The sequence below is a fragment of the Pristis pectinata genome, chromosome 8, assembly GCF_009764475.1.
Source record: "Pristis pectinata isolate sPriPec2 chromosome 8, sPriPec2.1.pri, whole genome shotgun sequence".
NCBI classification, from domain to species: domain Eukaryota; kingdom Metazoa; phylum Chordata; class Chondrichthyes; order Rhinopristiformes; family Pristidae; genus Pristis; species Pristis pectinata.
Window position 1 is genome coordinate 34,641,037 of NC_067412.1, and position 26,199 is coordinate 34,667,235.

Genomic DNA, 26,199 nt, shown 5'->3' on the forward strand with positions numbered 1-26,199 from the left:
CACAGTGGCACACTGGTAGAGCTACTGCCTCACAGCTCCATTGACCGAGGTTCTGTCATAACGGCCAATGCTGCCTGTGTGGAGTTTGCACATTCTCCCTGTGACCATGGGGGTTTTCTCTGGTTTCTTCCCGTATCCCAAGAATGTGTGGATTGGTAGGTTAATTGGCCACTGTAAATTCCCTTAGTTGTGTTGATTAGTGGTAGAATCTCAGGAAGTTGATGGGAATATGGGGGAATAAAATGAGTTAGGGTAGGACTATTGTAAAAATGGGTGATGATGGTCAGCACAGGACCAATGTGCCTTTTCTGTGCTGTAACTCTCTGGCTATGACTTTATACCAGTACCACAAAGGGTTTTTTCTCCCCTAAGTATTCACATTGTGAGCACAGAAAACTTTTATATTTGATGGTATTCACTCAGAAGAATTTCATCATAGTGGGGCAGTCATCCTGCTCACCACATTCATGCCACCTGAATCAGACCAGCAGGTGACCTCAGTGAACAAGAGAACCAGAATCACTATAGTAAGTGAGCTTCTGCAGAAAGCACAATATATCTGTGCTTAGACACTGCTGTTGTTGAGTAAGGAATGTCTTTTGCTTCCAGTCGAAGAGGGAAGAATGATTTCACAAGTCTAAAAATACCTCACACCCAAACATCTGATTACCAGCTTCTACTTCACAATCTCCAACTCATTCCAAGAATTCCAAACTCTCCACCCTACCTTGATCTTTAATTGCCCCGACTGGCCCCAATACCCTCTCACTATTTACCTCCTCCATCATACTGTCCTTGGAGCTCTATTCCCTGACAATGGCTCTATTCCTATGACAGCTACAGGGCTGGTTCTCCTGTAGAATAATTTTATTAATGTTTATCTGTTCTCATGCCGTAACATGGTATGTGGTTTTCTCTCACATCCACATCATCACTGCATAACCTCACTTGGAACACAAATCAACCACCCAGAGCCAAGGCTAACTTATCAAGTTTCACTGCAAATAGTTTTTCTCGTAGATAAGAGGCTTGATCCCACATTGCAGTTAAATAGTAAGGTGTTGCTCAGAAGGTTGGAGGATCCTGCAGTGCAATTAATAGTCTTGAATGCAATGGGTTCAGGAAAGATAGGGAAGGGAAAAGCAGGGTATGGCAGTATTGTCCTTGACAATTAATCTGACTTTTACTTTCATCTCCCTTTTCTTTTATCCTGTTGTTCTTATTTCTATTTATTTGAAGAGATCTTCAAATCCCTTAACAACTTTGGCACAATGAAAACTATGCCCTCCACTTTCTATTCATTCGAGGTTTATCAGGACATCCCACGGGTGGGGCGTCAGTACTGTGTCACTTGCATTTTCCACCTATTAATCACAAAGACGCTGTGATGCCTGCAGAATCCAGAGGCACTGAGTGATTCCTTCTCTGCATCCCTACCACGTTGGTGTGTGTATGGGGAGAGTCTGGTTACTTCTGTCAGGTCCTTACACATCTTACAAATTTAAAGTTTACCTACCTGCCTAAAAGCCCTCCCCACTAGGCCTTTAGAAGCACTTGGGTTCAGGTAGAGTTAATCCTGGTATTGAACTGTTCTTTCCCACACTAATCATTGAGTTGTGTATTTTGATCTTTTGATTCGTCTATCCCAACATCAATCATCATATGGTTTGGTTGGTAATCCCAACCTAATTACCCGAGAGGTCCTATCTTGAAGTTACCTCTAGGCTCCCTGTTCTTTACACTTTTTGGTCCTGATAAGGATAACAGTAACTCCCCTTCCTCTTGCTTCAAGATATCTGTTGTCATTGCACCGGGTGGATAAAACACCCTCCCAATCTTTCACAACTGCAGAATATTCTACATATTCCCCTTTTAATTAAATCCACTGCAATTTTCTATTTGTAGTTTGCTTTCACTCATAAACAGTCTCCTTCTCCATGCTGCCAAACTTAGCATTCTGGTCATCCTTCCTACAACCTGCTTACTATTCCCACAAGCAGCATGTACGACATTCTCGCTGGATTGGAACAGAAGGGTCATAAAAATTTTACCCATTACTGTAATGGAAGTGATATGAGATTATGTGCTGGAGATTGGGTATAGTATTCCACCACTGTTCAGATTGAGCCAATTGCAGATCGAAAATAAAGTCTGTTCTTCAACAAATTATTCCTTCCAGTAAGCTGCAATTTTAAAATAGTTTTCATCTCATTTCAAATTCAGGATCCAGCGCTCAATTACTCTTTTCTGAAAATGAATGTAAAACAATACAAAGGATGTCCATTCATGACAAAACAGTTAAATTCCTTTTCACATTGGAAGGTAATGGACACCAGGGTATTCAAAAACAAATTTTCTTGGAGTTTACGGGATTTCTACCACAAAATGTGTTAGTATCTTAATGAGGTGGATTGCAATCTTGTGCATTGTTTCTGGGAACAAATCTCAGAAAAGATAACTTGAACTTGAAAAGGGTTGATGTAGGTTCACCAGAATGATACCAGTTTTAGAAGATTAAATTGTGAAGACGGACTGAACAATTTCGACTGGCATTCATTTGAGTTATGATTGAGAGGATTAAATAGAAGCTTTTGAATTGATAATAGGACATATTAGAAATACTCAACAGATCAAACTGCATTTGTGGAGGGAAACAGTTAACATTTCCAGTCAATGACCTGGAAATTGATAGAGTTTAAGCTATGCCCTTTAGTATTTGACATTTTTACCCTAGGAAAAAAGGCTTTGACTACCTACCCTATCTATGCCTTTCATAATTGTATGTACTTCTAAAAAATCACTCCTCAGCCTCCGATACTTCAGAGAAAGCAATCCAAGATATACACCTCTCCGAAAAAGAAATGGGCAACTTACACTTTTGTAACTTGAATAACTTCTGTATTTCAGGAATGTGTCAATGTGAATATAGAACACTATAAAGATTAACTTCAGCATTGTGAGGAGTTATTGTACGAAGCCAGACTGCCATCTGCTGCTGACAACCTTATTGTGTTTTTTTTAAAAACCAGGGTGTATGTATACTGTATACATCTGCAATTAAGTGAAAATAAATACTGTAAATAAATCAAATATAAATATATGTTAATAAAATAAAAATAAATATTTAAATATTCACATTTATTTCAAACCTAATGATAAACATTATAGGTGAAATGGTATGTCAGGATTAGTAACAAGTAAGGACTGTTGTTTCTGAAAAGTATGCAAAATGAAAACAGTATTAAGGTATCCGAGTAAAAGGCATATTTTTCATTAAGTGATGAATCATATTGCTCATTTTCATTACATCCAATGAAATGTTCCGATATAAATGCAATTCTAAAAGTTATGTTATACGGTTAATAAAATATTTTATGTAAATCAGTTGTAGCCAAAATTCCTGTAATAGGTCTCTGAAAATGGAAGCCATGACTAATCTTTATAAAGCATTAGTTCAGCTGCAATAGGACATTATTATGGCCAGTTATGCTGCAACATCAAACTTTAGCATAGTTGGGAAGGCTTTCAACAATACACAAATTTACCAAAATTATTCCAAGGAGGAAGGATTTTACTTACATGGATAACTGAAGAATGTGGAGTTATTATCCTTGGAATAGAGGCTGTGAGGAGATCTAGTAGCAGTATCATGAAGATAAAGTATATAGAAACAGTTCCTTTGTGAACTAGGGAACATGGAATGAAGGTACTTGATAGAAGAACCAAAAGTAGCACAAGGAACTTTTATTTATACAGCCAGTGCTTAGGATCAGGGATGCATTCCAGGAATATTAGTGGAAGCAAATTTAGTTCTGGCATTCAAATGGGGCCTGTTGAAGTACCTGAAAGACAAGAATTTGCAGGAATACAGGGAGATGGGAGGAAGGGAGCATGCAGGTACATACACTAAATGTCAGGATGGACTCAAACAGGCTCAACAAGCATGGTAGTGTAGCGGTTAGCGTAACACTATTATAGTGCCAGCAACCCAGGTTCATTTCCAGCCACTGTCTGTAAGGAGTTTCTATGTTCACCCTGCGTCTGTATGGGTTTCCTCCAGGTGTTCTGGTTTCCTCCCACATTCCAAAGACATATGGGTTAGGAAGTTGAGGGCATGCTACGTTGGCGCCGGAAGTGTGGCTCCACTTGCAGCCTGCCACCAGAACACTCTACACAAAAGATGCATTTCACTGTGTGCTTCAATGTACATGTATCTAATAAAGGTATCTGATCAATGGTTTCCTTCAATGTTGCATCCCGTCTGTGATAATCATTCTTCTCAACTTATACCTTTCTTGACGCTAATGAAAGGGCCGCAGCCTGAAACATTAACTCTTTCAAACTCCACAAATCTTGCTTGACCTACGTATTACTTCCAGCATTTTGCGTTTTAATTTCAGGTGTCAGCAAAAGTTTTTTGTTGTTTTTCTACAGATGTCACTAAATCGACCTGTTTGGTGGAAAACAAGGTGCTGAAAATACTCAACAGGTCGGGCAGCGTCGGGGGAGAGAGAGAACCAGAGAAAAACGTTTCAGTTCGATGAGCCTTGGACCGCCTTCAGGCGAGTATCAAGGCGCAGCCTCCCAGACCGCGCTCCCCCTACTGCCGGCCCCGCTTCTCCCACCCAGAGCTCCGCACAGGCGCAAACCCATCTCTAGGTCTGGCCTCGCGAGATTTGCCCTGGTCGCGTCACTTGTCTCTACGTCCGCCGTGCCGCTTGCAGCCGGTGGTCGCCCGGTTGCTATGGCGGAGTTATGGTTTCTAGCAGCTTTATTTCTGGTGCTCTCCGTCTGCAGTTTTTCCCTTGCGGATGCGAACGTGTCTCTGCTGAGCGTGGGGGCGGTGCTGCTGTTGGTGTCGGTCGTGTGGGCTCGCCGGCGGTGGGGTGGTGTCGCCTGTAGGGCTGTGTGTGTGCTGGTTATGGGGGACCTGGGCCGGAGCCCCCGCATGTTGTACCACACGCTGTCGTTGGCCAGGCACGGCTTCAGCGTCACTGCTGTCGGCTACCCTGGTACGTTAACGACGCTAACTGCCCTCTTCAAGTGTGCTACATCTCATTCTGATGTCTGGCAAAAGTGCTATCAAATTAATTCTCGGATATTTAAACCAATAATTTAAGGAAAGTTAAATGCAATTAATCATTCAGTTAAATTAATCTTAACCCCTTACATCTGACTAAGTGGGGGGATGTTTTGAGCCAACGAAGACCATTTTCTATAATTTGACACACTGATGTAGTGTATATTATTTGTAAATCATCTAAAGCAAATGATTTTAGATGATAACCTAAAAATTTAATTGTGTGTCAAATTTAGAATCTGTGATTTTGGTAGCCTTCCTTTTGTCCTTAATGTCTTGCATATGGTGAGAAAAAAACGATTTGTGTTTGCTTCATATCTTTCAGGATCTCTGGATGTTCCAAAACCTCTTCTAGTCAATTAAAGTACCCTTGAACTGTAATCACTGCTATAATGTGGCAGCAAATTTGAACTCCGTCAACTCCCACAGATGTAATCGTGATAATGACTAACTTACCTGTTTTGTTTTAATTAATGTTTATACAAAAAGCTAACAGGGCTCTCCTAAGGTTTCATTTAAAGTGTTTCTAACAATTTAACACTGCTCACTGTGCACTGGCATGACACATTGTAGTGGTTAAACCTCAAACATATTAGATTGATTAGCTTCTCTTTAGCCATTTATGTTGGATGTGGTACTTTGCATTTAACTTGAACTATGCTGTGGACCTTGAGTTTGGTCTATTTGCCTGCTTCCCACCCCCCCCCCCCCCCCAAATTTTTGTCCCCCTCCTGGTTCAATCCACCTGCTGCCCACACATTTCACCCACTGGATCCCTTTCCCCCATCCTGTTCCATCAGCCCTTCACCTTTCTCTGCTACTTGTCAGCTTCCAGCACTGGTAGCCTTTGTGTTCCTGCTGATCTCCTTCTTCTCCCCCCACCTGACTCCATCTGCCTTTTTTGTCTGCTTCCATCTATCATCCACTTGCCTCTGTGTCCCAGCTCCACCCCTCCCATTCCCCCACCTGGATCCATCTGTTTTTCATCCTTCACCCCTCCTTGGTCCATCCATCACCTAATGGTCCCTGTCTCACCCCACCCCTTCTCCACTCACAGTCGTGATGTAGCGTCTCAACTGAAACGTTGAGAGTTCCTTTCCTCCCACAGATGTTGATCGACCTGCTGAGTTTCTCCAATAGATTGTTTGTCTTTACACATCTTTACTTAATGTTATCCAAATCTATAATTTCCAGATTTGTTTTAAAACTCAGTTTGAATTATGTTTTTCAGGTGCAAAACCTCATGAAGATATTTTAAATAATGATAACATTAAAATTGTCTACTTAACAGAGGTTATGACAGCAACAAAGTGTAAGTATTGTCACCTTTGTTACACTAATTATATGACTAACCTTGGAAGTGTGTTGGGTATAAGTAAATGGGCTGAATTGTGAACAACCAGCTTTGAACTGTTCACACAGAAGCCCTCTGGGAGTCATTGAGCTGCAGGTGCTATTTCTGCGAGTTGAGGATGAGATCAGGGAATTAATAATTTGAAATGGAGAAATGGCAGAGATTTTACATAAGTACGGTGGATTGGTCTTCATGACACCAGACAATAATGAAAGATAATCAAGGCACTAAGGGGAGGGCGGAATTTAAAACAGTCTTTATCACTAGAGAAAAAGTACGAGACAAACTAGTGGGGCTAAAGGCCAGCAAGTTTACTGGATTCTAGTGTTTTAAAGCAACTGGCTACAGAGACAGTGAATGCTTGGTTGTAATCTACCAGAATTCCTGGATTCTGCAGAGGTCCCAGATGACTCAAATTGAGTACATAGCAGCGTTATTTGGGAAGTGAGTGAGACAGAAAGCAGGAACCCACGGACCATTTGGTCTAACATCTGTCATTGAGAAAATTCAGGAATCCATTATTAAAGAAGCAATTACAGGACCTTTGGAAAACCATACCACAATCAAACAAAGTCAACGTGGTTTTATGGAAGGGAAATTCGTGTTTGACAAATTTGCTAGGTTTTTGAGGATGTAACAAACAGGATGGATAAAGGGGAATCAATAGATTTAGAAGGTGCCACATTAACAAAAAAATTACTGCATAAGATAAGGGGTTATATACAGAGTTGTGGACACAGCCCAGCGCATCACAGACACCAGCCTCCCCTCCTTGGACTCTTGTCTTTACGTCTCGTTGTCTTGGTGTAGCAGCCAACATAATCAAAGACCCCACTCACCCGGGACATTCTCGCTTCTCTCCTCTTCCATCGGGTAGAAGATACAGGAGCCTGAGGGCATGTACCACCAGACTTAAGGACAGCTTCTTACCCTACTGTGATAAGACTATTGAATGGTTCCCTTATACAATGAGATGGATTATGACCTCACGATCTATCTTGTTGTGACCTTGCACCTTATTGCACTGCACTTTCTCTGTAGCTGTGACACTTTACTCTGTACTGTTACTGTTTTTACCTGTACTACATCAATGCACTTTGTACTAACTCAATGTAATTGCACTGTGTAATGAATTGACCTGTACAATTGGTTTGTAAGACAAGCTTTTCACTTTACCTCGGTACAAGTGACAATAATAATAAACCAATACCAATACTGGGATGGATAGGAGATTAGCTAGCTAACAGTAAAACAGTTGGGATAAATGAGTCATTTTTAAATTCACAGTTAGTAGCTAGTGGTATGCTATAGGGACCAGTGCTGGGCACTCAACTATTTACAGGCTGTGCTCATGACTTGGATGAAGGAATTGATTGTACTTACTTGCTGATGATACAAAGATAGGTTTGTTTGCAAGATGTGAGGACACAAAAAGCCTGCGAAGGAATATACGTTAAGTGAATGGGGAGGAAGTTGACAGATGGAATATAATGTGGGAAAATATGAGATTATCCTTGTTGAAAGGAAGAATTAAAAAGTCATTATTTTTCAAAAGGAGTGAGACAACAAAATATTGCAATACAAAAGAATCTGAGGTCTCTAGTTCATGAAGGACAAAATGTTAGTCTGCATGTTGAGCAAGTAATTTGAAAGGCTAATGAAATGTTGGCCTTTATTGCAAAGGGTATATAATATAAAAAAAATGTATTTTGATGCAGCTTTTCAGGGCACTGGTGAAACTGCTCCTGGAGTAATTGGTTTCCATGTTATACTTCCACTGGAAGCAATGTAGAAAAGTTACACTAGATTGATTCCTGGGATGAAGAGGGTGACATATGGAGAAAGATTGAGCAGATTATGTCTGTTGAAATGCTTATGGTTCTGAGGGAGATTGACAGAGTAGATGCTGGGAGGGGTTATCTAGAACTGGGTGGATCTGGAGTGGTGGGGGAGATATGGTTTCAGAGTAAAGGGTCACCCATTTAATATAGACATGAGGATGAATTTCTTCTGAGGATTGTGAATCTTTGAAATTCTGTACCCCACAGAACTGTGGAGGTGGAGTCATTAAAAATATTCAAGGTGTAGATTAACAGATTTTTAAAAACACAGGAGAGTCGAGTGGTATGGGGGAAAAAGTGGGGAATTGATATTAAGGCCAAGGTTGCATCAGGCATGATCTTATTGAATGGTGGAGCAGCCTTAAAGGGTAGATTAGCTTACTCCTTCCCCTGTCTTCTTGTGTTCCAACTAAACTCCACTTGGATTTCTTTTCATCTTTGTTATTTGCTGCGATTTTTTGTTTGAAATGTCTCTGAATGTCAGATATTTAAAAATTGCTAAATTCCTTGACATTTTTGGCAAAAGGCACAGGTCCACCCACAGCTATGCATCCAGTCAAATTTTGTCAGGGCATTCCAACAGATGGGGCTTCCACGGTATGTCCCCTGGCCATGGAGGCTTTGCTAAGACTACTTACTCCAGGACCAATTACTCCAGGATCCATCTCTGTATTCATGCTGGATTATTATGGATATGGGGAGGCTCCAAGTAGTGTGCCAGATCAACAATTCTGGGAAGATTGGACAGGGAGATATTATTTCTACTGGCATGTGGGTCAGTAAACAGAGGATACAAATTTAAAGTAATTATCAAAAAAACTGAGAGGGGGAAAATGTAGAGATCAAGTTGTGGAACCTATGCCTAGAAGAGTGACAGAGCAGATTTGGTTGTAACTTCCAAAAGACTTGTGAAAGGGAGAATTTGTAGGACTGTGGCGAAAGATCAGAGGAATGGGACTAACTAGATACCTCTATAAAAGATGGCACAGGGAAAAACGGACAAAATGAATATGTTGGTGTTTGAAATACTTTGATACATGTTGATTAGGCACTTGTGGATTTTATTTTCTTTAATGTTAAAATGTAGAGGAAAACCAATTTGAATGTTCCAAATGAACCCAGTCATTCATAAAGGTATGCTCTAAGTTTATAGTCAAAACAAAAAGTATCTGTGAAATACAGGTATTTTTAAATATTCTGTAATCAGTTTACAAAGGATTAAGATCTGTTTTTATATTTTGTAGTTGGACCAAAGATTTTTCAATATGGGGTCAAGATCTTTGTGCAGACTTTGCAAATATGTTATGTCCTCTTAAAGATTAATCCACCATCCTACATGCTGCTGCAGGTAAAAGGTTTATTCTAGATTTTTGGTTTTCTATTCTCTGAATTACTTGAATAAACTGATAAGATTCAATTTTCTATGCTTTTTTTTGATAATTCCATGCAGAATCCTCCAGGCCTCCCTGCAATTGCAGCTGTATGGGCAGTATGTTTCTTCAGCGGAAGTAAATTTATTATTGACTGGCATAATTATGGTTACACCATTATGGGACTGACACATGGAGATCATCACCCGATTGTGCTGATTGCCAAATGGTTAGTATAGAATGATTTTCTATATTTAGTTCTGATACAACATCTTATTGTAGCTATTCTGTATACTGTCATGAAGTCTAACATGTATTTTATTTGAAGAATCAGCAAGTTTGATAGTTTTGCACAAATACCAATCACAAACTAGCGAATTATAACATAAGAACATAGAAGTAGCAACAGGCCCCTCACACTTTCTCTATTATAAATGCATCCTTTCTTATGTAGGGAGGCTACACTATTTTCCAGATTTGGTCTTCCCAAGGCCTGATATAAGTGGAGCAAAATATCCCTACTCTTATATTCAAATCTTTAAGCAACGAATGCCGACATATTGTTTGCTTTCCTAATTGCTTACAGTTCTTCTTGGACAGACCAAGGCATCAAAGATAACTTGCTTCCATACCAGTTTTGTGGGTTCTGAGGTGGCTGATGAGGCTAATGTGGAACTGCTGAATTTGCACATTAGCCTGAGGTTTTGCCTCATCGGCCACCACAGAATTTTTGAGGTGGCAGATGAAGCAGAAGGTGATTGACAAAGCAGGCAAGTGGATAGTTTGTGAGGTGGTGTGCACATTCTACTGCTTGTGCTGGACTTCTGTGAGCTCCAGGTGCATGGTTTCAAGGTCCTGAATGCTCTTCCTTTGAGCAGTCATGGGCCAGAAATTTCCAGGAGTTAATGCAAATGTTGCCTTGAGCACCTCCTTGAATCTTTTCCTCTGCCTGGTAATCCATTCCCATGATGAAGTTCAGAATTGATTCTGTTTTGGCGTCTGGTGTCAGGCATGTGAAATAATATGGCCTGCCTAATGGAGTTGACGGAATGTAACTAGGACCTGGGAGAGACGCTGATAACTAGTTTACTTTTCTTTCCAGTGAGTTTGGAGGATTTTGCAGACACAGCATTTGTTGTATTTTTCCAGTGTTTTGAGATGTCTGCTGCAGGAGGGCAGGGATTACTGCTGCCTAGTAGACCGCCAGTTTTGCATGCAGCACCTGGATGTTAGCATAGTGATTTGAGTACAAGGTACCTTTGGTGTATTTGAACCAACATCTTTCATTCTCCCACTGTTTAAAAATATTCTGCATTTATATTTTTTCTACTAAAGTGGATGACCTCACATTTTGCCATGATGTATTCCATCTGCCATGTCTTTGATGTAATCATTTAACCTTTTTCACCTGAAGCCTCTCTGCATCTTCCTCACAGTCCACTCTGGCTCCTTGCTTTGTATCATCTGTAAATATGAATGCATTGCATTTGACCCCCATTCAAATCGCAGCATAGATTGTGAACAGCTGTTACTCCAGCTTTGATTCCTGCAGCAACCACCAATTACAGCCTCCCAACACAAAATGACCATTTATTCCCATTCTTTCGTCCATTAATCGGTCCTCAATTCCAGCTAATATATTTATAATATATCCCCAATACAGTGTGCTTTAATTTTGTTCAATAATCTCTAGTGTGGCATCTTGTTGAAGGCCTTTTGTAGAGGGTTATGTTTAGTACCATTCAATCTGTGAGACCCATTGTAGAATCTATTGAATTTCAGAAAATGGGAACCAGTGTTTCCTCTATCTTTATAAACATCTGCTTCAAAATTCTGGGATCAAAGTCATCAGGCTCTGGGCAGTTAACACCTTTCAGTCTCATTAATGTCTCCATAACTATTTCTTTTTTTTACTAATGCTAATTATTTTGAGTTCCTCATTCACTCTAAATCTTTAGTACTACACTGTTTGTGAGTGATTTTCTGTGTTTTCCAGAAAGGCAGGCATAAAATATTTATTTAATTTCTTTGCCTTTTCCTTAATCCCCAATATGATTTCTCCTGTCTTGGTCAGTAAGCATCTCACATTAATTTTAACTAATCTTTTTTTAAAATTTCTATCATTTCTCATCTGCCTATTTTGATGTTCTACTTTCTCTTTTCTTATCAATGTATTATTTCTACTTTGCTTAATTTTTCCCAGGCATCGGACAATATAATTTTAGGAATATTATATGCATTTTTCTTTGATATATTATTATATCATTATATATTATCACTTTTGACAAGTTTTTGCATTTAAAGGGAGATGTATTAATTGTAAACTATATATTAATTTTTTAATTGGGTCATAAGTAGTAGTCATACAACAGAGGTGGAGGCCATTGAGCCCATTGTGTTTTTGCCAGTTGTTTAGTAGATCTATCCAGTTGGTCTCATTCCCCTGCTCTTTTCTTTTAGCCAGCAAATTCCCCTTTCCCTTTCCAAATGTAAATACAATTGCTCTTTGAATATTACTATTGAATCTTTTTCCACCACCCTTTTAGCTAATCCATTCCAGAACCATTCTCATTTCCACGTTTTCCCCTGGATTTTTTGCTAATTATCTTAATTCAATATTAATTCAGTCTTAATCTTGAATGTTTATGGACCTTCTTGCTAATGAAAAAAGTTTCACTCTCTTGTCAGTTCAAACCTTTTTTATTTTCAACACAAACCGAGAAGTTAAAAGGGAAATGAAGAGGTATAAAAATAATATGAGAATAGATAAGAGGCTAAAATAAAAAAGAATCAAAAGGTCATCTCTAATCATATTAACAGTGAGAAGTCTGTCAGGAACAGTGAGGGCATTGGGAACAAATGTTAAAACAGATCTGTTGTTGGAGGCAAAAGGTATAGTTGAGGTGCTAAATGGGTACATTATGCAGATAGTTATCAAGGAAGAGGATTTTTGCAAAAGTGATGGTGAACAACAAGGTTTTGTCATCTATCTGAAATGTTACTTCTGTTTCTCCCTCCACAGATGCAACGTTGACTTTGAGTATTTGCAGTATTTTCTGTCTCTTTTTGACATACAGGTTGCTGAATAAAAATAAGAAGTGGTGAAATACTTAAACATTGCTTAGTCACGTATTCTGGATTATGGTTGCTGAGGAAATTAGAAGTAGAAACTGGAGATGTGATCACAGCATTCCTTCAGTCCTCCTTGCCCACTTGGGTAATTCAAGGGAATTTAAGAGTTACATATTGTACCAACCAAAACATATATTGTCGATCCTTGTGCTGGACGTTAATTCTGTCATTGGGGGATGGTTTTGGAAACAGTCTTGGAAAAAATGAATAGCCAATTGGGCATTCATGGACCAATAAAGGAGAGCCCACTTGTAAACAACATTTAAAAAAAGTGCTAACCAATCTTTTATGTGGAAAGTTGGCAGCTGTTAGTGCTGCTGCCTCACAGTTTAGATTTGATCCTGACCTTTGGCACTTTCTTTGTGGAGATTGCAAATTTTCTGTGACCGCATGGGTTTTCCCTGGATGCTCCAGCTTCCCCTCACATGCCGAAAACGTGTTGGTTGGTTTGTTAATATTGTAAATTACCTCTAATACTGAAGGCTTCTTGCATGGTGATATCAACAAATCACTTTAATAATGTCAGTGAAGGAGACCTAGAAACATAGGAAGTAGAAACAGGAGTAGGCCGTTGAGCCCTTTGAGCCTTTTCAGCCATTCAATGTGATCATGGGTGATCATTCCAATTTAGTACCCTGTTCCTGTGTTCTCCCTATATTCCTTGATCTCTTTAGCTATTAGTAATATATTCTGTTGCTCTTTGAATACATTTAATGATTTAGCCTCATCTGCCTTCTGTGGTAGAGAATTCCACAAGTTCACCACTCTTGAGTGAAGATATTTCTCCTCATCTCAGACATTAATGGCATAATACATATCACAAGACAAGGGAGCAGAAGTAGGCCATTCGGCCCATCGAGTCTGCTCCAAGGAAAAGGGGAAAAAAGAAATGAGAAATCGGGGGGGGGGGGGGGGGGGGGGGGCAGGGGGCTCAAAAAAAACACACTATTCTAACCCCAATTTCTGGCCTTATTCCCATATCCCTTGATACCACAACTATTTAGATATCTATCTATCTCTTCCTTAAATGCCTCCAGTGATCTGGCCTCCACTGCTGTCCGTGGCAAGGAATTCCACAAATTCACCACCCTCTGGCTAAAGAAATTTCTCCTCATCTCTGTTTTAAACCGGTACCCTCTAATTCTAAGATTGTGCCCTCTGGTCCTGGACCAAGGGAAACAGCTTGGCCACATCTACTCTGTCCAGTCCTTTCAACATTTTAAATGTCTCTATGAGGTCCCCCCTCATTCTTCTGTACTCCAGTGAGTACAGTCCAAGAGCCGACAAACGCTCATCATACGTAAGCCCTTTCATTCCGGGAATCATCCTCGTAAATCTCCTCTGAACTCTCTCCAACATCAGCACATCTTTCCTAAGATATGGGGCCCAAAACAATCCTTAGGCTATGACCCCTGGTTCTGGACGTTACCATGTCAATTTTTAAGACTAATACCTTTCACAAATTGAATTTCAAATTCTTTAGATCTATTCATCAAAAAATAGATGTGTTTTGGTTTAAATATATAAATGTTTGAAGGTTAAAATTAATGTATTTATCATGATTTGTTATTAATATTTGCATTGATTTTGTTTTTAATTAGGTATGAACATTTTTTTGGAAAGCTGTCTGATTCAAATCTGTGTGTGACTGAAGCCATGAAAGAAGACTTGAGAGTGAACTGGAGTATCAAGTGAGTATGCATTCTTTGTTTAATATATTTGACCATAATATATGCAAACAAAATTGATTGAATTGCTTAAAGCATGTTCTGCTATATTCTGTTTTGTAAACCCAGGTTCTAACACATTCTTTAACTGGGTGGCTTCAGCTAGATCTGGTATTTATTCCTATAGTGTGTAGATTGGCTGTCATTGTGGGCTGCATGTATTCTGTTGCTGAGTTATGAAACTTGAAAGTTTCTGGCTAATAATTAGATCTTTTAAGAAAGTTCCTTGTTACGTCAAGTCAAGTTGTGGAGTTAAGTATGAAAAGACATAATTTAAGGAAATAATGTAGTAACGAGAAATGCTGAAGGTTGGATTTATCCACAATTGATTGGTTGAGATAAAGAGAATAAATGACCCGTACTGTAGAACAGAGGTGCAGAATACATAGCCCACAGACCACATCTGGCCCCTAGAACTGTTTGGTGTGGCCTGTTTTAGTGAATAATGAACTGGACTGAACCTTCCCACTTCCATACCACCCTCTCTAGTGTCCTGCAAGGATTTGTCCTGAGTCCTTTCCTATTTCTCTGGATAGATTTTGTAGGTCTATGGGACATGGAGGGATATCACCCTAATATCCATTCTAGTTCTTAAGGAGTGCTATCGAGCAGCACCAACTAACATACTCAATGATGCTCACTTTGGTTTTTGCCAAGACCGTTCCTAACATGGACCAAATTCCTGAATTCCAGAGATGAATCCCAAAGTGATTTGCTTGACATAAAGGTTGCATTTGACTGACTGTGCCATCAAGGGTCCTTGGCAAAACTAAAGTTAATGGCATCAAATCCTCCAATGGTTGGAATCATACCTCACGCAAAAAAGATGGTTGTGGTTGTTAGAGATCAATCATTCTAGTTGCAGTTCATCACTGCAGGAGTTCCTCAGGGCAGTGTCCTAGACACAACTGCTTCATCCGTGACCATCCTTCCATCATAAGGTCAGATGTGTGGCTGTTTTCTAGTGACTGCACAACATTTAATTACATTCACAACTCCTCACAAATGAAGCAGCCCATACCTACATGCAGTAAGACTAGACAACATTCAGGCATGGCTTGATAAGTGGCAAGTAACATTGCGCCACTTATCAGCCTATGCCTGAATGTTGTCTAGGTCTTGCTGCATGCAGGAATGAGATGGCAATGACCATATCCAACAAGAGAGCATTTAGCCACCTACCATTGACGTTCAATGGCATTACCACCACAAAGTCCCAGCATCAATATCCTGACAGTCATCGTTTACCATGTATTCAACTGGACTAGATCACATGAATAACATGGCTACAAGAAGAGTTCAGAGGCTGGGTATTCTGTGGCGAATGACTCACCTTGTGATACTCAAGGCTTTCCAACATCTACACGGCATAAGTAGGGAACATGATGGATTATTCCAGTTGCCCGGATGAGTGCAACTCCAACAGCTCTCCAGAGGTTCAACACCATCCAGGAGGTAGAAGCTTGCTTGATTGGCACTCCCTAAAGTTTGTTCCTTCCACCTCTGCATGGCAGATGCAGTGTTTACCATCTACAAAATGCATTCCAGTTACTCACCCAGGTTATTCCTACAGCATCTCCCAAATCCGCAACCTGTACCACCAAGAAGAACAAGGGCAACAGGTGTATGGGAACACCATTACTTGCAAGTTCTCTTCCATCTCGTAAAACCTCCTGACTTGGAAGTACATTGCCTGCCCTTCATTGCTGGGTCTAAATCTTGGAACTCCCTACCCAACAGCATTGTGGAGGACCTCCACTGAATGACAGCATCCATTCAATAAGGCAGCTCACCGCCATCTTCTCAAGGTAGTTATGGATGAACAATAAATGCTGTCCCTGCCAGTACCACCCAAATACCAAATATGAATAGTTTAAAAAAACATAGTCCAGAGTTTTTAATTGCATGTTTTTATTGACATTCATAAAGACAATATATCTGTCCTAATTTTCTGTGGTACATTGAGTATGCTTCAGCTTTCTTTTAAAAAGTGTTTTTCTTCAACAGGGCAATCACACTATATGATGCCCCATCTCCCATTTTCAGAGAAGCTCCTCTAGAATTGCAGCATAAGTTGTTTAAGAAGCTTGCCAATGATTTTGCCCCATTTAGAGCAAGGTACGTTTTATATGTGTGACAGAAAATGTTAAACACATTTTGTTTATTAAATATAGTGACAAAGCCTCAGAATGTTTATTCTTTTTGTAGTATCATTTTTATTTCAAAAACAGTTGAAATCAGGTATAGAAAATGCATACTGGTTCTGTGACTGCCAATTTCCAAAACATTTCTTAAGAAAGTAGTGTCACATACCAGCAACAAAAGAAACACTCCGAGTCATGTATAAGTGGTAAAAACTATTTTATTAATAACTAATGATAATAAGAAAAATAAAATTGTTAGAATGTTAGAAGTAAAAATGTTAGATCTTAAACATTAACCCCAAAAACTAAACTCGAAGTGTGTGTGTGTGGCAAATTCCCAAACTCCAAGTCCAGGAATAGTTCTCAAGGTTCAGTTCAGCAAGCCATAAGGTGAAACGTGAGCAAAGGCTTCTTCAACAACCACCATTGACTGAAGAGGAAATGTAGAGAGAAAATAGGGAGTAATTACGAAATTCAAATGTTCCACGATGGAACTCTTACGACACATCAATCACTGATGCTCCATTCCTTTCTTCCGAAGTATCTGCCACCCCGAAAGGCACTCGAATTGTGGCTGCCCACACAAATACCTGTTTCCTTCTACAGATTAACGACAAAGTGGACTCCACCAGATTACTCCAATTGTAGTGACAGACACAGTTATTGTTTCTCATCCATCGTTAGAGAAACTAGCAGGCTGGTCCCTCTCTGCCTGCTCCACCAACGTCATTATGTCCTTATCTTCTGTTGACATCATCACGCTACACACACACACACACACAACTCTATCTTAAAGGGACATTCACCAATAGTAACCTAGTCCGTAACAGTAGATCTGCTTAATGATGCCATACACACAATTTTAGTTTCAGATAAGTCTTTAGTTTGACACTATAGATAAACTATGCATTTTTTGCTGTGAAATTAGGACCAAATCTGTGCCTTCTAATTTGGAACAGACAGCATTTACTGAACTGAATATTAATACTGGAGATGTCACATATGTCCGAGAAAGACCTGCATTGCTGCTTAGCAGTACTAGCTGGACAGGCAAGTCAGATTTTTCTTTTTTTAAAAAAAAGCCAGCTTTATTGTGCTGTTTGCTATGTATATTAATAATTGGATAGTTATATATCGTTATGAAAATGACACAGCATGAGGTGACGGGAGGGATACCAATGAAAATGATCTTGAAAGGGCTAGAAACATGGAAGAATAGAAAATAGAGCTGAAATGTAAAAAGATGGGAACCAGCGCCAATTAATAAATTCAAATAGCTATGACCTATAAAGAAGCTTCTTAAATTAAGCTGATTATTTTAGACAGAAGTACAATGAAAGCTAGGTTTTAAAAGATTTAGAATTTTTATTTGTCTAATATTGTATGCCATTTTAACTAACATAGAACAGTACAGCCCACAATGTCTGTGCTGAATGCGATTATGAATTAAACCAATTCTCTTCCTCCTGTACATGATCCTTATCCCTCCATTCCCTGCATATTCATGTGTCTATCCAACAGCCTCTTAAACACCACTATAGTATCTGCCTCCATCATTCCCCCTGGCAGCCTGTTCCAAGCATCTACACACCTTGTAGGCTTTTAATTTCATTTTCAGTGATCCAGAATTGAATTACTCACAAATGGATTAACTATTCTGACTTAAGTTTTTTTTGTGATAAACCAACACCAGCAATGGTAATCAAACTGTAGCAAGTTACAGCTGTTAAGTAAATCGACCTTTTTTGTGTGCTGAGTTCATGCCAGATTTTACATTTGGTAATATGCAAGTATATTTGAATGAAAATTAAACATAAAATGACTTTTCAAAACTAATGCAATTTTGGGCAGCAGCTTACACTTGGATCAAAAGTTGTGCCCAAAGTGGATTTTTTTTTAAATTATGTATTCATTCATACTGGCAATCCCATATTTATTGTTCCTTCCTCGTAAATTAATAGATGAGGAAATTTTTGGACCAATGATAATTTTTTTTCTAAATTTAAAATTTTATGCATTTCAGTTATAAAATCAATGGGAAATGTCAGAATTTTTCCTTTGTAATATTCAGACAAACCTAATTAATTCCAGAATAATGATAGTATATCGTACATCGTGGGGTCATCTTGTGACCATATTGTTCATGCCTTCCACACATTCCAATCCTTAATGTTTAGGTAAGAGTCTATTTGCAAACATGCTAATTTGTCCTGTAAATCATGTGGGCTAGGTTTCATGAAGAGGGCTAAGTTTATTGCTGTTGGTACATAACATGCTGTCAAAATGGCCAAATCTGTTTGCATTACTAATTTAAGATTTATGCATATTAACTTGTTAAATATATAAAATATGTTAAAATTTGGCTTATGGGTCCCATAGATCCTTATGTGGCCCAGGAAGAAAGCTTGGCTTCACCATAATGGATTATCCTTCTTTGATTTTCAGAAGATGAAGATTTCTCCATTCTATTAAAAGCTTTAGAAGGTAGGTTATTGCTAATTTTTGTTTCCGTTTAAATGTGTGGCACATTACTATCCTTCTTTTAAAGGATTTGAATACATGCATGTATTAAATGGATAACTGCAGAAAATTTATAACAGTTAAAAACCTTTTACTTTGTCCCTCCTGTGTACGCAACTCATTTTTTCATGAGACATAAATAAGCTGACAAAATCAGCATTTAATGCTCACCCACTAAGGTCCCCATGAGAATATGATGATGACCTGTCATCTTAAACTGAAGCAATCCTTTTAGTTAAGGTACTTTCACAGTGCTGTGAGGTAAATTGTTCCAGGAGCCAGCAGTTTATATTCAAGTCAGGATAATGTGCGACTTGCAGGTGATGGCATTCCCATATACCATCTATCCTCATCCTTCTGAATGGTCAAGACTGCAAGTTTGGGAAGTATTGTCAAGAAGATCTTGCCAAATTGCTGCATAATATTTTGTAGAGAATAAATACTACAGTCTGTATATAGGTCATGGGAAAAGTGAATTTGAGGTTGTCAGATGAGGTACCAACCAGGCAGATTGATTTGTCCTGGATAGTGCACTTGTCCATTGCACATTTAACTTGTGCTTTGGAGATGGTGGAAAGGCTTTGTGGAATCAGGAAGTGAATCATTCCTTGCAGAATACCATGCCTCTGACATACCGTTATAGCCATGGTATTTGTGTGACTAGTCCAGTAGGTGTTGGGGGAATTGAGTGATGGTAATGCAATTGAATGTCAAAGGGACATGGTTATACCTTCCCTTGTACTTGGTCATGGTGCTTCACTTGTGTGGCGTAAATTTTTCTTGCTGCTTAGAAGTCCACGCAACAATAACAACTATTTATCAAAGGGCTGAATAGCTGTCTTTTATGTTTTGACCATTCTATGATTCTGTGATTTAATTGTTATCTTCATTTTATTTCTGCCCTCTGGTAATGAGGGGAGATATACATTTCTTTCTTTAGCTTTTTCTTGGTTGTTTATTGCAGGGTGAGATCTTCTGATTTTATAATTTCTGTTGTCACAATGTTTTCTGCATAGATGACCTCTTGCTCTGTCCATTTTTTCTACTTTGTGTTTTAATGAAGATGTCCTCCAACAGAATTGTCCAAACCACATTATTTATTTTATGTCTTTAACACAAGAATAAAATCCCAAAGAGTTTCATGGGTGTGTCATTAAACAAAAAGGTTATATTGAGCCATGTTAGAAGATAACCAAAAGCCATGGTCAAAGAGAGAGGTTTTATGGAGACCCTAAAGGAAGAAAGGGAGAGGGGCCAGAGAGGATTAGGCACAGAATTCCAGCCAAAGGCCAACTGCCAAAGGTGAAGGATTTAAATTGGGGGATCTGAAGGAGGCCAGAATTAGAGAAGTACAGTTATCTTGGAGGATACTAGAGATGGGAAGTGCTGACACCATGGTTTCATCATTGTGTCTCTGTGCTTTACACAAGCATGACTTAGGAACAACTTCAGTTGGAATATTAAATTCCTTTACGTTCTCAGTTACACCGCTTATTTTGAATGAAGGAATAGCATTTATCCATCTTGCAGTTTTGCTGGAACCCATTTCCATCATGAAGATATAATTTAGTTTTCGTCTTGTGAACTTGCTCAATGTTAGCTATCTGGCTGTCTTGTAAAATCTTAAGTTATGCAAATTCAAAGCTGCTTGCTTTTCTAAAAATGGCTGTTTATATTTGTTGCAGCCTCCTGTCTGCATAACTCAGGCTTATAAATAAATGTATTTCTATCATATATTATAAATATGTACATAAAATAGATTTAAAATCTATTGTTTTAATGCCCAATATTTCATTTTCAATTTGATTTCTAACCACTGCAAGGATATTGATTCCAGGTGATGGTAGAATGAATGATCTGTAGGATCAAATTCTGGGGGAGCACATGAAATTATTGCATCAAGGCAAGATGGAGATCAATATAGTCTAATGATAGCATATCCGATTTGCTTGACTGGAAATGCTGGAATTGAAAGTATTATAGCAGCTGCATCAAAATGTACGAATTATATTATTTGTGGGAATTATATAGGACAAATGAACCTTGAAATTGGGCCAGTTTTTCAGTTGTTATGTGGCATCATAAGTCCACATGGATAATTAAGTATTTTAGACAGGTGCTATATATACATGTAATAATGGGCCAATGTATGCTTAAGCTCATTGCTGCCAAGATGGTCAGTGACATCATGAACTGCAGTCAAAGAAACCACCAGAAGTAATGCCTACAAGTGGGAAAAGTTGGGCTTTTAAAATGCCGATTGAGCTTTTGCTGAATATTGTGTTCAGTTCTGGCCATTAAACTTTATGAAGGGTATCAAGGCCATGGAAAAGTTGCAGAAGACCTATAGCAGTACCAAGGATAAGAAACTTCATTTTTATACTGATATTGGCAAAGCTGTGTAGTCCTTGCTTGAGAAAAGATGATTAAAAGAAGATTTGATTGAGGTGTTAAATTGTGAACTGATTTGTAGCTAGCAAGCAGATACTGCATTTTCAGTGGCAAAACCTTCTATAACAAAAGGATACAGATAAAAAATGATGGCCAAATTAATCAGAGCTGCCATAAAGAAACTTTCTCTGACACAGCAACTTGCCTGTAAGTGTGCCACCTCTTGAAGGGTGGTGGAATCAGATTCTTTAGTAATATAAATACTTGGAGGAAAAAGCATTACATGGTTAGTACAACAATTTAATTGGATTTCCTTATACTGTCTTACTTTTAAAATTATGCAAGGATTGTGCATTTTTTTTTAATTTAAGCATTTTTCTGTTTTCCTTTCAGAGTATGAAGGATTTATAACCAGCGGTATAAAGTTGCCAATCCTTGTTTGTGCTATTACAGGTATATTTCTGAACATCCCTGCTTTCTTATTCCTCCTGGAAACTTCTTTATTTTCTTCCCTGTTCCCAACTCCCACCTTTTTTCTCACTCCCTGTCCTCTTCCACTTTCATTCCCCACTGCCCTGACCCCACATCTTTCTTTCCCCATCTCCATCAACCCCTCCTATTTCATTTTTACATTCAATGTTTAAATTCACTTTCTTTTTCAGGAAAAGGTCCATTAAAGGAATTCTACAGCCACCTAATTGAAAAAATGCATTTTAAGCATGTTCACATTTGCACTCCATGGCTGGAAGCAGAGGACTATCCAGTGCTACTAGGTAAAATTGCTTTTGATATGCAAATGTTATATTAGCAGTAATTGTAATAGTGCTTTGATTTTTTTTTAACTTCATGATCAAACCTGATTGAAGATATAGCATGGTGGACCTTCTAATCTGTCAATACTTTGTGCAGATTTAAGTATCTTGTCATATTTCAGGGAGCATAGCTGAGCTTACTGAACTTCAATATTTAAGGGTAATATTGGTTTCTGAAGGCAAAGAACTTTGTATCCATAAGAGTGTTGGTAACTGGGTCATCATAGAACCCTACAATTTGATTCTTCGCAATCATGCAGTGTTTTAAATTCCTGAAGATTTTAGGGAAGATATTTTGTACTGAAATAAAGTTCCATAATGCAATAGAATTAAACATTTAGTGCACTTTTCTCCATTACCTTGTATTTTCTAATCATTTTACAGGATCTGGTGATCTAGGAGTTTGTCTTCATAAATCAAGCAGTGGGCTAGATTTGCCAATGAAGGTAGTGGACATGTTTGGTTGTCGTTTGCCTGTGTGCGCACTTGATTTCCAGTGGTACGTATAAGGTAAAATAATACCCTCCTGATTCTTCCTTTCACCTCAACCTGACTTGTACGTTATTGTCTCTTTACAGTGCTTTTTAATTATGGTAAATCCTGCAGTATGATTTACTCTTTAAAAGTGGGATTAATCAAACAAGTAAATATGTATGAGTATTGAGAGGCACTGTTGTTTCATTGATTACTTGTCAATACAAATTTTAAGTATTCAGCTGTTATCTTAAGGCCCTTTACCAACAGCAGAAGTACCTCTACCATCAAACTACAGCTTTGGAACCTGCATATTCCCACAAAGCAGCTTCAGTACTTGTATGGCTCCCTCAGGCATCCAGTATTACATAGTCCCTGTGCTGGGGAAGAGTTGTTCAAGTTTTTATTTTTATATAGTGCATTTTTATTTTTTGTAATGGATTTTGATATTTCTATTTTTCATTAAATTTTGGAATTAGTCCTCTGCACAAATTATAACAAGTATCAAAATCAATAAAACCAGAAATTCACTAACCATTCTCTCTCAGCCAAATCTGTGATGTTTGTTTAGATATGTTTGTTGATAATTACTGTCCTTTTACCACTTTCCATGCCCCTCCACTCTCTTTCAACTTCCCCTGTCTCTGCCTCACTCTTCACAGCCCTCGTCTCTAATCTCTCCAATCTTTGGTAATTGAGATAAATTGTAATATATCTCCCATTATTTTGCAGTCTACCAGAACTTGTGAAACATGAAGAAAACGGTCTAATATTTAAAAATTCTCATGAACTGGCTGAGCAACTAAAGGTAAAGTGATATTTGCAATGAAATAGTGAACATTTAATTTTAAAGATTGCTTTGGAACCCAAAATGAATTATTTTAACACCCATACTGACAATCTGTTCTAGTCCTTTTAAAATGGCTTCTGATAAAGCCCATGAATAATTAGATACAAGAGTTTGAAGTTAATCATTAATATTTTATTCATATTAAAGATTTTTTGCCATTCTTACATTGATGCAGCAATCATTGGTAAATATGCAAATAATGTGATCACTTTTTTTTGATCTTCACTAACTTGTATACAACAACCCACCTGTAATTCTTTCTTTGATAAACTGCCCTAAACTCGATTTGTCCAGTCTTGTGGGTATGTAATAGATTTTACTTGAAGATGGGATACAAGAGTGGTAAAGTCAATATCAATGAGAAGCCTGTTTAACTAATGTAAAACTGTGCTGTTAGTCATCCTTACCAATGACTTAATTTCTCATGAAGCCTTTAATTATACCCATGTATCTACATTTATCCCTTACTATCATTTATTGCACTAATAATTGAAATTTAGGTTTTTACCAATTAGTTCTTTATCTACATTAATTATGATCCACATAAATGGACAAGTCCTCGGGTTGTCAAGATTTCTACATGTCATAGATTCAATGTACCTCTTCTCTGCCTACAATATCCTGTTTGAAATGAGACCAAATCTGCACATAGCACTCAATGATCCTACCAGTGCCAAGCAGTTTTAAAATGATCTTACTAGATTTATGTTATAATCCTTACTATTCATCCCAACATTGATTATATTCTAAATAGCACGGGAACATTTAGTTGTCAGAGCAGTAAAAAAAAAACTCAAGGACCATAATCTGTCATGCTCTGATATCTTACATACTCTTATTTTGCCTCCAATTTATCTCAAATTTCCCACTACCAAATCTTGTAACTGTATATTTCTTATACAAAATTGAACCTACTATATTTCTCTGCCCATGGAGCTCCTCACTACTAATTGATACAATCTAATTAACTTAATGACCATTGTTGACTTGGCTAGTTTCCAAATAATTTATAACTATTAATCCTAACCTTTTGGTGTTCCACTGGTAACTAGCTGCCAACTAGTCAACCTGTCCGTGATCATCTACCAATAAACTACACAGTGTATTTAAAAAAGGATTGCTATCTGTTCTATGGACTCAACATTAAATCATGTTACATTATTCTAATAAAGAAATTCAAGTAAATAACACTGACTCCATAAATTGCTATTGAGAATGATGGCTGGTGCTGGAAAGGTGAAAGTGGTTTATTTTGAGGATGGGTTAATGTTTTTAAAAAGGAATAGTATCTGCAAGGATTAAAGGACCAAAATGAATGTTTTTCTGGAAACAAGGGTATCAGAGGTAGAGATGAGATGATAATTAAATCAGATAGCAAATTGCAGACTAAATACAAGTCAGTTTAACTGACTTGCCATGGGGTGGGGAGTAGGGAGAGTATTATTTTGAACCTTGGATGTCAACATTAAGAAATATTGTGAGGGTAGGGGGTCATGGTAAAACTAAAGACTGAATCTGTTATTTGTCAAAATACTGGGATTTGGCTTTCTTTAGTAAGGAGGTGAGTAACCAGCTTTTCTTTTAATGTGGTGGTCTAATGCAATTTGTGCTCATTGAGGACTCTCAGGATACTGAGAGGGTTTTGATAATGATGCCATTGTCAAAAGGGAGGTGGTTACTCTCAAGTCACCAGTGTCAAGCAGTGTTGTCCAGGTCTTGTTGCATTCAAGCACAGATTGCTTAATTTCCTGAGACGATGAGAGTGGGAATGGAACTGAACTGAACATTATGCTTGTCTGACCTTAAATGAAGCTGGTGAAGATATGTTCCAGCCAGAGAGAAGAGGTAGCACATTCAGGCCAAGCTTTTCAGACGCAATGAGTTTTTTAAAAAAAAAAGAGGGAGCAGGGTCAGAGTAATTGGAAAGCTGTTTTGTTTTACAGCTATAAAACTGAATTCCAAACACTAACTGATATCTAAGGTTGGTATTGTAGCAAAGGGCTAATTTTTAGCACTTACCACTTAACAACTCATCAAGATTTGATATTCTGTAATTTATTGAAGTTTATACATAGCAACAAAAAGCAACTGCATTTATATTAAAAAAACACAAGTAGGCCCTGTTGCAGCCCCTATATTTTGGAATTTAGTGAGGACACATTTTCCCTTTACCTCTGATTTTAAAATTTTAAGCTATTTGTGCAAATATAAATTAGATCTTTTAACCATTTCTTCTATCTTTAGCTAATAAAGTGGTATTTTCAGCTTCTCTTTACAGATTTCCACAAAGAAAGAAACAAACTTGGTGTATTTAAAAGAAACTTGAAAGAAGCTAAGATGGTTCGGTGGGATGAGAATTGGGATCAAACAGTGCTTCCTCTGCTGGCAAGCCACTGAAATCTGTGACCACTACTGAGACTAAATCAGGTCTGGCTGTCTTTATAGTTGTTTGTTTCTGGCTGGATCATGGAATGCCATGGATAAGAAAAAACAGTGTGAAGATG

General features: G+C 38.2%; 1 protein-coding gene across 3 annotated transcripts; it reads left to right on the plus strand.

Moving 5' to 3' along the window:
• The first annotated feature begins 4,709 nt into the window (after nucleotides 1-4,709).
• alg1 (ALG1 chitobiosyldiphosphodolichol beta-mannosyltransferase) lies at nucleotides 4,710-26,108 on the plus strand. 3 transcript variants are annotated; one of them, XR_007956838.1, is made up of 13 exons: nucleotides 4,710-5,012; nucleotides 6,312-6,392; nucleotides 9,520-9,623; nucleotides 9,726-9,874; nucleotides 14,379-14,468; nucleotides 16,512-16,622; nucleotides 17,577-17,698; nucleotides 19,094-19,132; nucleotides 21,953-22,012; nucleotides 22,222-22,332; nucleotides 22,756-22,881; nucleotides 23,578-23,653; nucleotides 25,961-26,002. XR_007956838.1 is itself a non-coding variant. In XM_052022483.1 (13 exons), exons 1-13 carry the CDS (start codon nucleotides 4,745-4,747, stop codon nucleotides 26,090-26,092), a joined length of 1,458 nt encoding a protein of 485 aa, XP_051878443.1. In that variant the 5' UTR covers nucleotides 4,710-4,744; the 3' UTR covers nucleotides 26,093-26,108. The 3 variants fall into 3 exon arrangements, 2 of the variants coding, with proteins under 2 accessions (XP_051878443.1, XP_051878444.1); XM_052022483.1 differs by having other exon boundaries at nucleotides 22,756-22,870; nucleotides 25,961-26,108; XM_052022484.1 differs by having other exon boundaries at nucleotides 22,756-22,870; nucleotides 25,974-26,108.
• Nucleotides 26,109-26,199: the final 91 nt, after the last annotated feature.

What these genes read in the sequence shown, in the direction of transcription:
- alg1 (XM_052022483.1), top strand. Translation starts at nt 4,745, where the DNA reads ATGGCGGAGTTATGGTTTCTAGCAGCTTTATTTCTGGTGCTCTCCGTC. An exon ending in CATCCTACATGCTGCTGCAG is followed by an intron (nt 9,624 to 9,725) that starts GTAAAAGGTTTA and finishes AATTCCATGCAG; the next exon opens with AATCCTCCAGGCCTCCCTGC. An exon ending in TTTGCCCCATTTAGAGCAAG is followed by an intron (nt 16,623 to 17,576) that starts GTACGTTTTATA and finishes CTGTGAAATTAG; the next exon opens with GACCAAATCTGTGCCTTCTA.